This window comes from Phycodurus eques, chromosome 10 (assembly GCF_024500275.1).
Source record: "Phycodurus eques isolate BA_2022a chromosome 10, UOR_Pequ_1.1, whole genome shotgun sequence".
NCBI lineage: Eukaryota > Metazoa > Chordata > Actinopteri > Syngnathiformes > Syngnathidae > Phycodurus > Phycodurus eques.
Window position 1 is genome coordinate 19,444,527 of NC_084534.1, and position 14,839 is coordinate 19,459,365.

At 38.6% G+C, this 14,839-nt stretch overlaps 1 protein-coding gene across 5 annotated transcripts in view; it reads right to left on the minus strand.

Annotated features, from left to right (window-relative positions):
• atg7 (ATG7 autophagy related 7 homolog (S. cerevisiae)) overlaps window positions 1-14,839 on the minus strand; it is a 54,545-nt gene that overhangs the window by 20,489 nt on the left and 19,217 nt on the right. For all 5 annotated transcript variants that reach the window (XM_061687302.1, XM_061687300.1, XM_061687301.1 and 2 more), the window contains 2 exons: window positions 13,726-13,806; window positions 8,686-8,808 (listed from right to left, as the gene is read on the minus strand). In XM_061687302.1, coding sequence (XP_061543286.1) covers window positions 8,686-8,808; window positions 13,726-13,806 — 204 coding nt within the window. The remainder of the gene's footprint in view (window positions 1-8,685; window positions 8,809-13,725; window positions 13,807-14,839) is intronic.

Consider the following 14,839-nt stretch of genomic DNA (forward strand, 5'->3'; position numbering starts at 1 on the left):
TGGCATGCATGCTATGCTTGTCGGTAATATACAGAAATACAAAAGTGGGTCATGTATAAAGAGAAACTTCCAAGTCGCTGCAAATAAATCATTAACAATTAAATAGTGTGTAACAGTACGCCGAAAATCATGGTTTAGTACGTACCTTGGTTTTAAGTTCACTGTTTGGTTAACATTGAAACCAAACGCAAAAAACATGAGTGCTCATTTTTTGTGTAAACAGGAAAAAAATTCAACAATGTTTGAAATGAAACACGAAAATAAAATAAAAACAGCTTCAAACAATGTGCACCAAGAGGGAATAAAACACTGCACCTTCTGTATGTGAATTGTCAATGTAAAGGAAGCTGTGGTGTATTTCGATTGAGGAAGACAATTTTGTTTGGATATTTATGATTGTATTATTATTATCCTCATCATCATAAGTTTTCTGTACAGCGCTTTGTCACGGTTGCGGCTGTTGTGAAAGCTCTATATAAATGAATTATTGTAGTATGCTACATTAGCTTCCCGCGCGAGTAGATAGGGGTCGAATTTACAACTGGACAAAGACACAGCCACAAAAAGACGTACCCCTGCACAAACTAATGACACAATCCAGAAATCTGCCTTGACAAAAGGTAAAACAGTAATCCAACGCATTTTCGCAGTTCACAAATTCACAGATTCGCGGTTTCTTCAGTGAAATCTATCCCCAGCTATTCACAATTTTGTGCTCTTTCTGAAACATCCTTAAGATACCAAGAGAGGTAATTGGTGACAAGGAAGTATATTAAAGCGATACGTCGCACCTGAAATGAGCTTTGTATGTTGGGGAGGAGCTAAGTTTAGCCTGGGTTGTTGGTGGAAGTTATGGAAGGTCTTCACAGATTTTGTATTTTTTTCTAAATCAAATGATCTGTAAGCCATTTATTTTAAGGATAATGTAAATTAGGTTTGTAATGATAAAGTCTTTTGGGGGTCATAGTTTGTGGTATAGCTAGAGTGTAAACTTAATGCAGGCAATTATAAACAGTTTTCGGGGGATGTCAATTACTCTCTCTCTCTCTCTCTCTCTCTGTGTGTGTGTGGCAAAGCTCAGTCACTGGTGATTACTGTAATGTTCGGTTTTGATGGACACGGTCAGAGAGGTAGTTTGCAGTAGCAAAAAAAAAAAAACTGCACTGCATCATTCTGAGAGCTGCTTCTTATATGTGGTTATCACGTTGCTACACAAGAGTCAGGACCATCCGAGGACAAAATTTGAAATTCAAAACTAAGAACTAAGTGTGTGCACTTGCGCGTGTGTGTGCGTGCGTGTGAAGGCTTCTAATGAAAAGGCAGCCCTTATGTGTTTTCTTCGAGTCCATCTGGTAATAATTGCTGCATGTAGCAACCGTAGCTGTGTTTGGATAAAGCTCTGACATACATGGGGCCGTCTGACGCCGCTGTGTGAGTGTGTGTTTGCGTCGGTGTGTTTATGTGGGCTAGAGAGAGACAACGAGAGAGACTGGAAGAGAAGGGCCTGAGAGCACTGAAGGCCAACAAAACTCGTGTTTTTACGTCAGAGCTGACACTGGTGTGAGCGTTGCTGCTACGCCTCCTCCTCTTTGGGGACATTAGCAAATGGCGCAAGTTGATGATTTTGTGGCACACTGTTATCAAACAACCGCACACAAACACATCTGGAGATGACCTTAGATATGATGAAAAACTGTGGCGCAGAAAGTGATGCAACTTTCATTGAAAAGAACAAAATGACAGCCAAGAATTGTTGTTATACAACTGTACAAGGGAACTTTGGAGGAAATTAATACACTAGTTAGAAAAATCACACTTTCTTATTTCAGCACTTTCAGTGACACAGAACTTTTCTCAGTGTCGTAAGTGCTGGCAAACCGATAACGACATGCATTGAGGGACGTCAAGTTTATTTTTAGCAACCTGCCCAAAGGAAGATTGGACAAGTGCATGGTTGTGTGAAAGTTGTAAAAGTACTTCAAGCCTTAATGCAAAACATGGCACCAGAATTAATAAATTGTCAACCGTTGAAGTACGAGCAAAGCTAGTTTGTCTCATTCACTTACAAAACCAATTAAATTAAATTAAAAATACACCTCTTTCACAATGTCAAAATACATTATTGTATGTTTTTAATGGAGCGGAGGAAATAGAGACAATATATTACAAATTTCCATGATGTGAATATTCATAAATGATCCAGCTGTACTGATAATGTATCAAGAGTGACATTAGACAATAGTCTAATGAAAAGCGAATAAATTGGTACCATGATTGGTCAAATTTTGCTTGAGTACTGCAGGTTTACAATTTAAATTACTGACCAACTGTCACGTGATCATTGTCCTGATCTGTAACCACCTCATCTGAAGAAGAAACGATGACTGTATTCAAAAGGGGGCTAGAGTGAATTCACATCAGCAGACAAAACTGAGAGTGACAAGTGAGACCGTCTTCACAGATGTCAACATGGCCACTCTGTCTTGTGACTTTCTGGCAGAGCCACTTGCCGTAGGTGGGTGCAGAAAAAGGTTCTTTGTATTGTGAGGGTCAGTTGGTCACATCTTCTTGTGTGGGAAAGCCATGCACATAAACAGACAGAGAGTTATTCCCAAAAAAAAAAAAAAAAAAAAAAACTCGCTCGAAATGCCCAAAGAAATATATAACAAGGCGAAGGACTCATCTTCCTGATGAAGGACAAAGTTACTCATACCAAATGATCCATAAATCAATGGCTAGTACATACAGTATGCATAACATGTACCGTAATTTCTCGTGTATAATGCGCACTCCCAAAGTTGACCTAAAAATTCTGGAAAACCCTTCTACCTATGTATAATGCATTTTTACAATGCATGATTTTGCTTCAACCCATATGATCAAAACAAAGTATTTTTTCAAAGAATTATTCTGAAGTTAAGCACTTTATTTGAACATGTAATACTTATTATTAATACTTATTATTTACTTGTTCTTATTTTTAAATTCACAGCATTACTTTTATTTAGTAAATGAGAAAACACACAGTTGTGCTCATACGTTTGATTACCCGGGCAGAATTTGCAAGATGGGTACAATTATTTAAAGAAAACATGAAGGGCTAGGCGAAACACATTTATTTTAATGGAATTAAAATTACACTGTCAATTAATTAAAATTTAAATTACACTGTCAAGCATTTCAGAAAATTATTATCTTAAAACAAAACATAACCATAAAGAAATTAATTATGGTTGTTGTTCAGTCATATTTTAAAAAAAAAACAATATGTCACAAATTCTGCCAGGGTATGTAAACTTATGAGCACAACTGTACATACAGGTATACGCAGTCATACGTACCCCTGTCATATTGGAATGAAAGTGTAGGCTCCACCTTTTTTGTAACTTCTAGGTGGCGGCATATTAGAATGAAAGTGTACACCTTTCTCATAACCTCTAGGTGGCGGTGACATTGGAACGAAAGCATACAGCTTTTTCATAACCTCTAGATGGCGGCATGCATTTATAAACTGTGAAAGCTTTTTAATTTTCCCCTATTCCTATGTATAATACGCACTATTGACTTTTGACAATTTCTTTTGCGGGGGAGAAATGTGCATTATACACTAGAAATTACGGTAATTCCACCACTGGATTTAGGAACACAGCTAAATTTAAGCACTTGGGCCCTCAAACATGTGGCCTTGTAGAGAAGTATTTAGCCTTTTTTCCCCCACCTTTAGGGCTACCTTACTTGCGGACAAAAAAAAAAAAAAAGCAAATGCCGATTAGCCAATTACAGCACAGCACAGAACAGAGGTCCGACACTTGTAGAGGTTGAAGGGAAATGGTTTCTTTCACCCGTTTTGTTCTATTTTCAAATCCCAAAAATAAACCCAGTTCATCCGGATGAAGTGTGGTCAACCGCAAAGTTAGTTGAACCAGTCAAAAATCAACAAGCACAACTTTGTCTGCTCGAAAGTAAGCAATATGTATATTATCTGTAAAATAAATGCGATGATGTTGTTAGCTTGTTAACAGAAATGCTAACATTACCCCAATATGCTAACAAGGCTAGCTAAGTCCTCACGGTTACAACATTTGTATCGGCCTACTTGTTTTTTTCTCGGGGTATAGGGTATGAAGCATTTGGGACATTGAACTTTATTGGGCAAAAATACATCAAATAAAAAAATTAAAATGGAAAATAGTAAATATTTGTCACGAATAAGTCTTCTTTGGACACTTTACTGTGTTATTTCCAGCTAAAGGATACCCATTAATCATTTTGGCCAGGGTATGAATATTTTGGGTCTTTGCTGTGTGTTTTAAACAGCTTTGATATCAGTTAAACCTGTGATGAAAGTTATTACACACCTTTAAAACATCAACATTAACATGCATCCTGGTCCAAATGGGATCCTGGACCTGTGCAGTTGTATGACTCAAGTCACAATAATAAATTGCAGTACCGGTATGGAATGTGCCTGTAAGGTGGCATTATGTTAGAATTACTCTTAGCAGTGTGTAATTTACTGCTGAGCTAAGGCAACAGAAGCTTGAAAAGCAAGGTTGCGAGGGCAAATTGAGGATAGCGCACGATATAAAAGTCAGCGTACTGGCTTTAATAGGCAGCTACAGCCGAACACTGCAGTCCAACAATAGCAGGGCTGTGACTATAAATCAAACTATGAACTCAACGGCCAAATCCAATTTAGACAGCACGCCTTTTTTTAAAACCTGAATGATGCAACAAGTTTAGTTTTTTTAGTTTTGAAAATACACGCACCTAACTGGCCAGACGCCAGATTCACAGCACACATTTTCCATCCTACTGAACGCTCCTAACCTAATCTCAACAGGGCTCCTCTCACAAAGGAGCCATTCACTCACACTGACACACACACACGCGCGCAAACTAGCGTTCAGTCTAAACTTTAACCAAACTTGAACTCCCCCAAAAACCCTGCCGTGACCGCATGAAAAGTACTTCTCAGGTTACGATTCGCCCGAAATAGGTCCTAAGTGCATATTACAGCCCTCTGATGACGTGGATTAGTTTAGACACGCTCCACGCACGCACGCACGCACGCACGCGCACACACACACACACACACACACACACACACACACACACACACACACACACACACACACACAACCCAGCTTTAGGGAAAATAAGAGCACATACTAAGAATTATTTTAAGATACAAAGGATCCATGGAAGGGATGCCACTCAATTCATTTGGTTTCCGAAACAATTTATTCCCATAGGAAATAATGTCTAAAACTCTGGCCATAATGTCTAAAACTCTGGCCATTATAAAACCTTTACCAATTGTACAGGCAATATTTTATGAACCATATTGTAGCACTCCTTTCATACAAATGTAAAAAATATAATCTAAGACTTCTTTAGGCTGATTTAACTTGCAGATGCTACTCACACACCTCATTTTTTAACATTGATACTTTTCATACAAGTGTAAAAAAGAAAGTTAGGCAATTGTAAGAGTTTCATTGATTTAGATTACTTTAGTGGTGTAATGCGGCACGGTGGACGACTGGTTAGCACATCTGCCTCACAGCTCTGAGGACCCGTGTTCAAATCCGGCCTCGCCTGTGTTGCCTGTTCTCCCCCGTGCCTGTGCGAGTTTTCTCCTGGTACTCCAGTTTCTTCTCACATCCCAAAAACATGCACGGTAGGTTAATTGACGATTCTAAATTGTCCGTAGGTAGGAATGTGGGTGTGAATGGTTGTTTGTTTATATGTGTTTATATGAGTAAATTATGTAAATGAGATGATGATGATGGGTAGCATATTTGTAAGACAACATTCAAGAGTTAATCCTTTGAAGCTTGCTGAACTGAGCACTGGTTCAAACGTCTGCAACTTCCATCCATCCATCCATTTTCTGAGCCGCTTCTCCTCACATGGGTCACGGGCGTGCTGGAGCCTATCCCAGCTATCATCGGGCAGGAGGCGGGGTACACCCTGAACTGGTTGCCAGCCAATCGCAGGGCACATATAAACAAACAACCATTCACACTCACAGTCACACCTACGGGCAATTTAGACTTGTCAATTCACCTACCATGCATGTTTTTGGGATGTGGGAGGAAACCGGAGTGCCAGGAGAAAACCCACGCAGGCACAGGGAGAACATGCAAACTCCACACAGGCGGGGCCGGGGATTGAACCCTCAGAACTGTGAGGCGGACGCTCTAACCAGTGCCGCCACTTCTGCAACTTTCGAAGTGTTATTTTTTTTCACACCTAAAACTGTTCTCAAAGTCTACAGTATATAGCATTGGGGTCGTTCAGCTTTAGAGCTTCAAGTATACCGGAGTCCCCAGTTTACAACAGATGGTGGTGACGTAATCCCAATTTGCAGTTGTAAAGTCATACAGTAAATATTGGTATGAATAACACAGCCATTAATCTAAAAACAGCAAGTAAATGCGGTAAATGAGCAAAGTAGTTTGTTGCGCACAGTTCACATACCTCCAAATATCATATGTCGTGACCCTGATAAACCCAACAAACCCCCTGTACTCCGGGATTGTTTCAGCTACACAACTGCATAGCATTGTGAGAAGGAATTGTGCAATGGGCCTGGGCCGGAGTGGCAGTTCACAGCTTGGTAACGTTAGCTGACCACCTAAGGCGTTTTGCATTCAGTGTTAGAAATAAGCGAAGTGGGCTTTTCTAAGGCAAAGCTATGTTGTTGTTTTAAATACACATGTAAATGTTTTTGTTCAATGTTTAGTTTGTCAGTAAACTTCCTCTCGGAGTGGCATTCAATAGCTTGAAGCCTCTTTTTTAAAGTTTACTATCTGCCAAACTGCTGCTTGTTGTGAACGGAGTTGAGTTCACTGCCACCATACAGAGCTCATATCTCAATATTTTCCCACCAAATCAAAGCAAAAAGAATCGGCCAAACGATGGTTCGGATCTGGACCAACTCATAAATCCTCTCAATCTTATCTAAAGGCATTACGTCAGGGACTGTTATGTTATATTCTCCTCTCTTTACTTTTTGTAAAAGTATAACACATTTAATACGTTTCATCATGTTATAATTCGGACTCATACGTGCAGTGTTTCCAGTACATTTGTGTATATGGAAATAAAAGCTTTTACCAGGATTTTGACCACTTTTTTTTTTTTTTGAAAATAAAAATCATCCAGTAGGCATGTGTGGCATGTGTATCTTGCATGAGATAAGCTGTCATTTCAGGGGAAGTTCAAAGGTTTGGGGCCCTGAGTGGAATGCATCAAAATAAGCAAAACTTGTTCTCAAGTTCCACAAATTTGGCTAATCTGTGTGTGTACCGGAAAGACTTGCGGCGCTTGTGGGTTGAGCACTGAAAAACAATCGCTCCATACTCTGATTGAAGAGAGCCAGATTAGGCCAGAGACTTTCAACGCACTCTCTCATAAGAACAGCCATGAGATAGATGGCAGCAGATGGAGAGAAGGTGGAGGAGAAAAAAAGTTCTTTAAAACATCCTCTTTTTTTCTCATCTAGTGTTATCTTTTTCCTCCTCTTTTCACTCGACCTCCTACTCCTCCGTGTTATGAGTAGATTCCGGGAGGAAGTACGTGGGATTTTCCCACAGCTTGGCAGGACCTGATCCCAACCCACCCCCTAGCCCCCTATTTCAGTCTCCCCCTGCGTCTCATGTCAGAAGGGGAGTCTTGAGGAAAAACATTCATATTCCACGGCTGAGCATTCAGGGATGTTTCTCGGAACTTTACACCGCTCATTTCCACGGTCGTCTATATACCGTGTTGTTGTTGCCACGACAACAGAGTGAGGCAATGCAGCTATATATGCCCTTGAAGCTGGCTGTCATCTTATGGCAGTTATCTTGCGCAAGGTCCCAGGAGTAGGGAGTGTCACACATATTTGAAAGGTTTTCCCTGAAACACGCACCGAGGGTGTAAAAAGGGTACCGCTATACCAGGGTTGGGCCAACATTTGTGCCACATTGGATTTTTAAAATGGACAGATAGGCAAGTTATTTGTAGATTAAAATGCGCATGCAAAATAGTTTTTATAATAAACTATTTCACTCTTTTTTTAATTATGTATAACTTATTTAATTATAATTAAGTTAGCTAAGTGATTATTATTAACTTAGCATTAAGTTAGTTTAACAACTATTTAATTAGATAAATAAAATGTTAAATGTATGTCATTTTACTAATATTTGTATTTTATTGTCCACAATAAATAAAACAACATTCATTTTAACTGACCAATTTTAGGAAAACAAAAATTACAACGTATATCTCGGAAAAATTGTATCTCAAGACGCCACTTCTTAGGATAGCAACAGTTTGAACTCTGGAAAATATTAATCCAAATATAGGTCTGCGCACGCAGGTACTATAAGTTTAAAAAGCCTAAATTCATAGGTCGCAAAAACCATTTAAGACCAACACCCTGATAAAGCCCGGAGGGTCGATACGCTTTGGTGTTTTTTAAATGTTTTGAGCCCTATAAATAAAGGCTTTTTATATTTGCAGTGTCCAATTGAGTGCTTGGACCTGAATTACTTCCAACTGCTTTTTTTAGCAGTGATCCTGCTCCCCTCTGTTTAGTCCAAATATAATTGATCTAAATGGCAAATTGGATGAAAATGATGCATTGACCACTTAAAATACTTGTGGTGAGAGTCTGCCATAGTGTTTTACCTCTGCTGCCTGGGTTTCCTGATGTAACAATGTCAATCCGGTAAGGTCCTCCAGGAAGGAGTGTGAAGAGTTAAACACCTTCGACAGGAAGTGGAAGCCTTCCTTTTCATAATGGTCAAGGACCTAGACAAAACAGACACAGGCACAATGTAAATATTAATATAAATACAGTGGTACCTTGGCTTACGAGATTTGTTCAATTTACCTGTATACCAAATACATTTTTCCCATTAAATTGAATTGAAATGCAATTAATCCATTCCAGCCCCCCCCCCCCCCAAAATATAAAAGCAATTTTGTTAGGTTTTTATTTACAAAATATATATATAACACTGTATTGTTTAAAAAAAAAAAAAAAAGAGGATGTAAAGGAATTAACTGTTTTTTTAAGTGTAATTATTGTAGGTTGGGACAAGCACAAAGACAACAACAATGGTGGGCATGTGACATTATTATATATATATATATTATTATCTACTCTTTTCCTATATTGTATCTCAAATTTTGTCTAGTATCTGTAGGTTACTAGATACCATTATAGGGGGGAAACAAACCTAAACGTGAAAATAATAATTTGTCAGGAATCCAAATAAAATAAAGGCTTTTTGTCACCCAGTACCAGTTTGAGGTGTGGCATTTTCTTAAATTAATCACGCTGTGTCCAATTTACAGATTGTTAATATATGCAGAAATTTATTTTACTTAGTTTAACATAAAATACTGCACATAATACTATCTGAATACATTATTTTAGTGATGGAAAACTATAAGTGGATGCTTTTGTTGGCGGGGGGTCAAATAAGGATTAATCATAGATCAGTCCCTTTAAATGGTACCTGCACTTTGCAGCATTGCTATTTCAGTTATCAACTTAACAAAATGGGAAGTTTTCCTGCTGACCAGACACCTTCTTAGCTGCCATGTCTATTAGATGATAACAGTGGCTAATGCCCCTAAAAATTGGAGATTTTCTCCTCTCAGTTTACTGTCACGTTTTCTGTTCGGCGGCCCATGATTGGCGGGTCTGCCATGGTCTGATCATTTTTTGTAGACGGCGAGTAAACACCTCCCAGTGACTCAGTGGCTTTGACTGCCCGCGTTAATGTATATCATGCTCTCCATGGCACGTTTGTCGCTTGCTTTCAAAACACACACACACACACACAAACCATGCACTGACTCATTAAGTAACCACTAAGGCCTTAGCCAATTTCAGAAGAACACAGGAAGTAAAAGGCCATAAACAAAGTGGTGCGAGACACTGTAAGTACAGGGCGATGAGTTCATTAGTCAAAAATGAACTCAATGGATTTTCGAGGCAATTTGACACTCTCTCTCTTTTGATGTTTGTCATCTGTTGGAAATATAGTAGGGCTTGTGCTACAATTTGATGTCCTCCATTTATCATTACGACAGAATAAAAGGAACGATAACAAAATGGAGACTGCATGTTCCACGAGACATTTTAATCAAGAGGAAACTGAGGGCAGTGAGTAAACGAACTGTCGCAGCAAAATGGAGACTGTGCTGTACAACACTGCAGCATCCAGAGCATCATCCATTTGTTCCAGAGCAGCATCCATTTGTTCCGTAACCACACTTGTAACTTAAAACACTCCTAGCACAAGACATCTTTCCCCATTGAAATGAATTGAAATGCCATCAATCTGTTCTAGCCTGCACCCAAAAAAAAAAAAAAAAAAAAAAAAAAAAAAAAAAAAAAAAGAAATTTGTCATCTAGTGTTGGTAAGCGGTTCAGAGAATGGATGGATGGACAATAGCACTGCATAATATTGTACTTTAAAAAATATTGTACTTTATAATACAGCACAGCCATAATATAATTAAAGAATTGAAGCAGTTTTTACCAAATTTTCTGTTTCAATTCAATGGACATTGTGCTCCTCATTCTGATATATGGGCCTTGGCCACCTGGGGGCAGTAAAACACACATCAAATCCTCAGTAAGCCACAGTATTACTCGTTCTTCGTAGATGATAAATAATGTATGCCTGTATTATATTATTTGTCTACATGTGTTTTGCCATCATTTGTGTTCAAATATGCCCTGCTTCAAGGGTTATAACACCAAAGAAAGACACTGATGCTGTTTGTTAGCCCGTCTGTTGCATTAACCACGTGTTAGCATTAAGCTATCTGACCAAAAGGCAAAGTTATGTGGTTGTCTTAAATACAAAAAGTTTTTTTGTTTATTTCCCTGTTTCATGTCTATCTTGAATCCACTGAGAGTGGCAATAAAAAGCTTCATGTCTCTTTTTGTTTTTTTAAAGAATTCTTCAGTATCTGCCAATCTGCTGCTTGTTATGAAGTGAGTTGAGTTCACTTCCACCATACAGTGGTTGTACCTCAAATTTTTGCTCGCTAGTCAAGAAAAAATAAACAAAAAAAATTGGCCGAACAACGGCATGCATCTCGAAAACATTGTAAGGTCACTCGTAAGGCACCGCTGTATGCGTGTTTTATACTTGTCATTTCAAGCCATGTCCACAAATGTTCGAACTCGATCGACAAATTAGCAACCAGTAGTGCTTTATTCATGTCAAACACATATGGTATGGACTCCAAATATTTGAAATGTCTGTACTTGAAATAGTGCTTGATTTAGCCGATACAAACTCAGTAGAGCCACGTTGTGTAGTGGAAAAGGGACAAAATATGAACTTAACCGTGGAAAACCCCAACAAATTCTAATAATAGGGGTATCAAATTTGGTGGTGTTAGCATAAGTAGCGGCGTCTGGCACCATTTTAGACAAATCCACTTCAGTGGTGTTTTACCCTGCGTCGTGTAGTTTTATTGGCATGCGGTCCCAGATAGAGTAAGGAAGCACACACACACACACACACACACACACACACACACACACACACACACACACACACACACACACACACAGTGAAAAAGCCCCAACTCTACAGGAACTGCTCCAGCCCAGACAGGAGCTGAATTGTTTTGTTTCCATAGTGACCTGGCAGCACACAGCTGACTGCCGCACACAGACAGAACACAAAGGCAGACACACACACACACACAAACTAGAGTGAACAGGCTGCTGATTGGACACACAAATGGAGGGGGGAAGTGGGGGTTGGGTTGTAGAAAGAGCAGGAAAGAGCCAAAAATGTGAAACTGCTGATTGAGATGTGAAATTGGCTGGATAGAAGACAAAAAAAGTGGACTCAATGGCAAGGCATGGAGGGGAAAATGTGTGGGTGGGATTTAAAGCGAATCAAAATAAACCTTTTCACTCTCTCTGTCATGTTCTTGATTGTTCTTGACTACACTGGCTTATACTACACTAATAATCTCATCAGTCACAGAAACGAGACACTCAGTAATGAAGGTGGAGAAACTTTTATCTCCCTTATTGCTCCTTCCTCCTTGTTGGTTGGTCTTCACATGAAAGTGATAGATCTGCAGCTTTATGACCTTTTTATAGACACAAAGACCGCATTGAGATCGGTGGATAAAAGCGAGACTTTGGCGAGCCCTTCACTTCCTCCCACTGTCTCCCTTTTTTTAACACCCAAGCCACGTTTTCACCAAGTCGTACAGTTCAACTTGGTTTAGAACGGTAAACACCTTGAGTTTTTACCCCAAGATGTGTCTTGCCCACATTTGTAGTTTGGCCCTTGGTCCATTCAAAAGTAAAAAAAAGGCACAACCTGATTGGTCCTGCGTTTCTGGCGTATTAAGAGACAAAACTCATATTTTCTGGTCTGGTAGGTTGAATATGTTACGCGTTTTAAACTAAGGTTAGGGTTGTGAGCAAATCTTATTGTTTAAAATTGGGCTTTACACGATCAGGATTTTTGGGGCCGATCACTGATCTCCGATCAGCGAGTTTATAAAAAAAAAAAAAAACGATAACCGATCACAAGATGGAGTAATGTGTCTATTTAAATTACTTCTTCATTTACTGTATATATACACTTGAGTACTGTATACGGAGTATCTACATAAATATCTCGTCAGGTCATGTATTCTAAACAGTCAGGTCAAACCAACATTACAACATGAGAAATAATGGGTGCTAACTTACTGTAATTAAATGAGTTTATTGTAATTAAATTACTTTACACACACCAAAACTTTACATGATTCGACAGAACGTTGGCATGTTTACGTACAACCGTTAGTGCCAGCACCAGTTTGCTAGCCTACATAACGTTTTGTTGCCGAATCATGACAAAGCTGAATTATGACAACGCCGATCATCATAAAATGTTTCAAGACAAGGTTGGGGTTTCAAATTAGGGATGCAAGTAAATGTTAGGGTTTCAAGTTATGATAAGGAGTCAAAATAGGGTTGGAGTGTCAAAACAACAGTTAGGGTTTCAAATTAGTCTTTCAAGCCACCCTTTAAGGGATTCAAATTAAGAGTTTCAGGCAGGGTACAGGTTTAAAATTTGAGATTAGGGGTTTCAAATTAGGATTACAGAATAATATCGAAAACCTCGAATCGGGTCACTTGTATCTCAAAACATCACTGTATACTTTTTGTTTTATTCTGGTTGTTCAAATAAAGCATTCAATCAACCCTTACTCCCGTGGTCCTTCACGTGCACATCATCTTCAGTGTATGATGCAACGTATCGCAATACTTCTTTGTGAGAGACCAAATGCCAGAGGACTATTACACAAACACACGCGCACAAGGGTGTACGACAACCACGGACATCAGTGAGCAACTTCTCCCTGATTGATTTTCCATCTTTTCTTGGCATTCCATATTCCTCCAGGAGCAACATTTCAAAACACGCTCTTCTGACTTTGCAGCGAGAAAATAGGAATTATGGGAATGCCCCCTGCAGGCCCCTCTCCACACACACACACACACACACACACACACACAAAACAGACAACGCCACCCACCTCCCTCCTCATTTCTGCATTTTGGGTCACACGCCATCTTTAATCCTGATGGGACAAGTTAAAAACAACACAGCCCCCCACACTGTTGTAGTTCTCAACCTTCAGTTTTAGGTGGATGAAGGAGGAGAAATGTGTGCCACTTACAATGGGCGCGCACGCAGTACACTTGTCGAAGGCCAGGCTGGCAGGCAAGACGTTGTCGAATCTGGAGAGGAAGCCGCGGATCTGTGGAGAGAGGCATCAAAAATGTAATTACTTGCTGACGTTGTAAATACATCAACACAGATTACATTTATATGCACACAACTCCTGTTGAAATGTCAGATATATTTAGCCAAGCCATAAATTGAAGGCCTCTGAAGTTTCAAATACATGCTCAGGGCGCCCTACAGTGGTAGGGAAATGAACAGCATTTACTGTACAGCCTTGCATTAAGAATCTTATTTAGTTTTCTTTAAAAATGCCTTTTTCTGGGATTAAAGTCAGAATATTTCAAGAATGTAATAAATAGTAATTTTTGAGAACAAAGTTTAAATTTTTACAAGAAAGAGTATAGTCGTTTACAAGATTAAAATTTAAATGTACCCTGCTGAGAATAAATTTGGAACACAAAAATAATTTCAAATTACTTTTAGGAGAATAGTCATCATTTGACAAGAAAAAAAATTATTTACAAGAATCAAAATCGATTTATGAGAAAACAAAATTAAGAAAAATTCTAATTTTATTTTTTTATAGGAAGTTAAGAAGAAAGTATTTAATTTCTACAAGAAAACCGATAATACAGATGTAATATAATGTGAACTGCATTTTTGTAAAATAAAGTAAAAACATTGAAGAGCTTCATAGTACTTTGGGGGAATAAAGTTGTAATCTTCACGAGAAAGAGTACTTTTATGAGAATGACATTAGATGTGCTTAAATGAGAATGAATTTGAAAGTTATATATAAAGATAAAAATATATACAGTGTTCCCTCGCCACTTTGCGGCTTCAGTACTTTGGTTTTTCATCTTTCGCGGGGGGTTTTAAGAAGGGAAAAATATATTTTCTGAGAACAAAGTTAAACTATTACAAGGATACGAAAAAATATATATAGTCGTCTATTGAACAAATGGAAAAACTGCTCTTACGAGAATAAAATAAAATCTACGCTTTTGAGGATTAATTCTAAACACCGTAATAATTTGCCCAGTCATAATTTTACAAAAAACTTTTACAAGTAGAAATTATATTAAAATAAAGATGTGATTTTACAA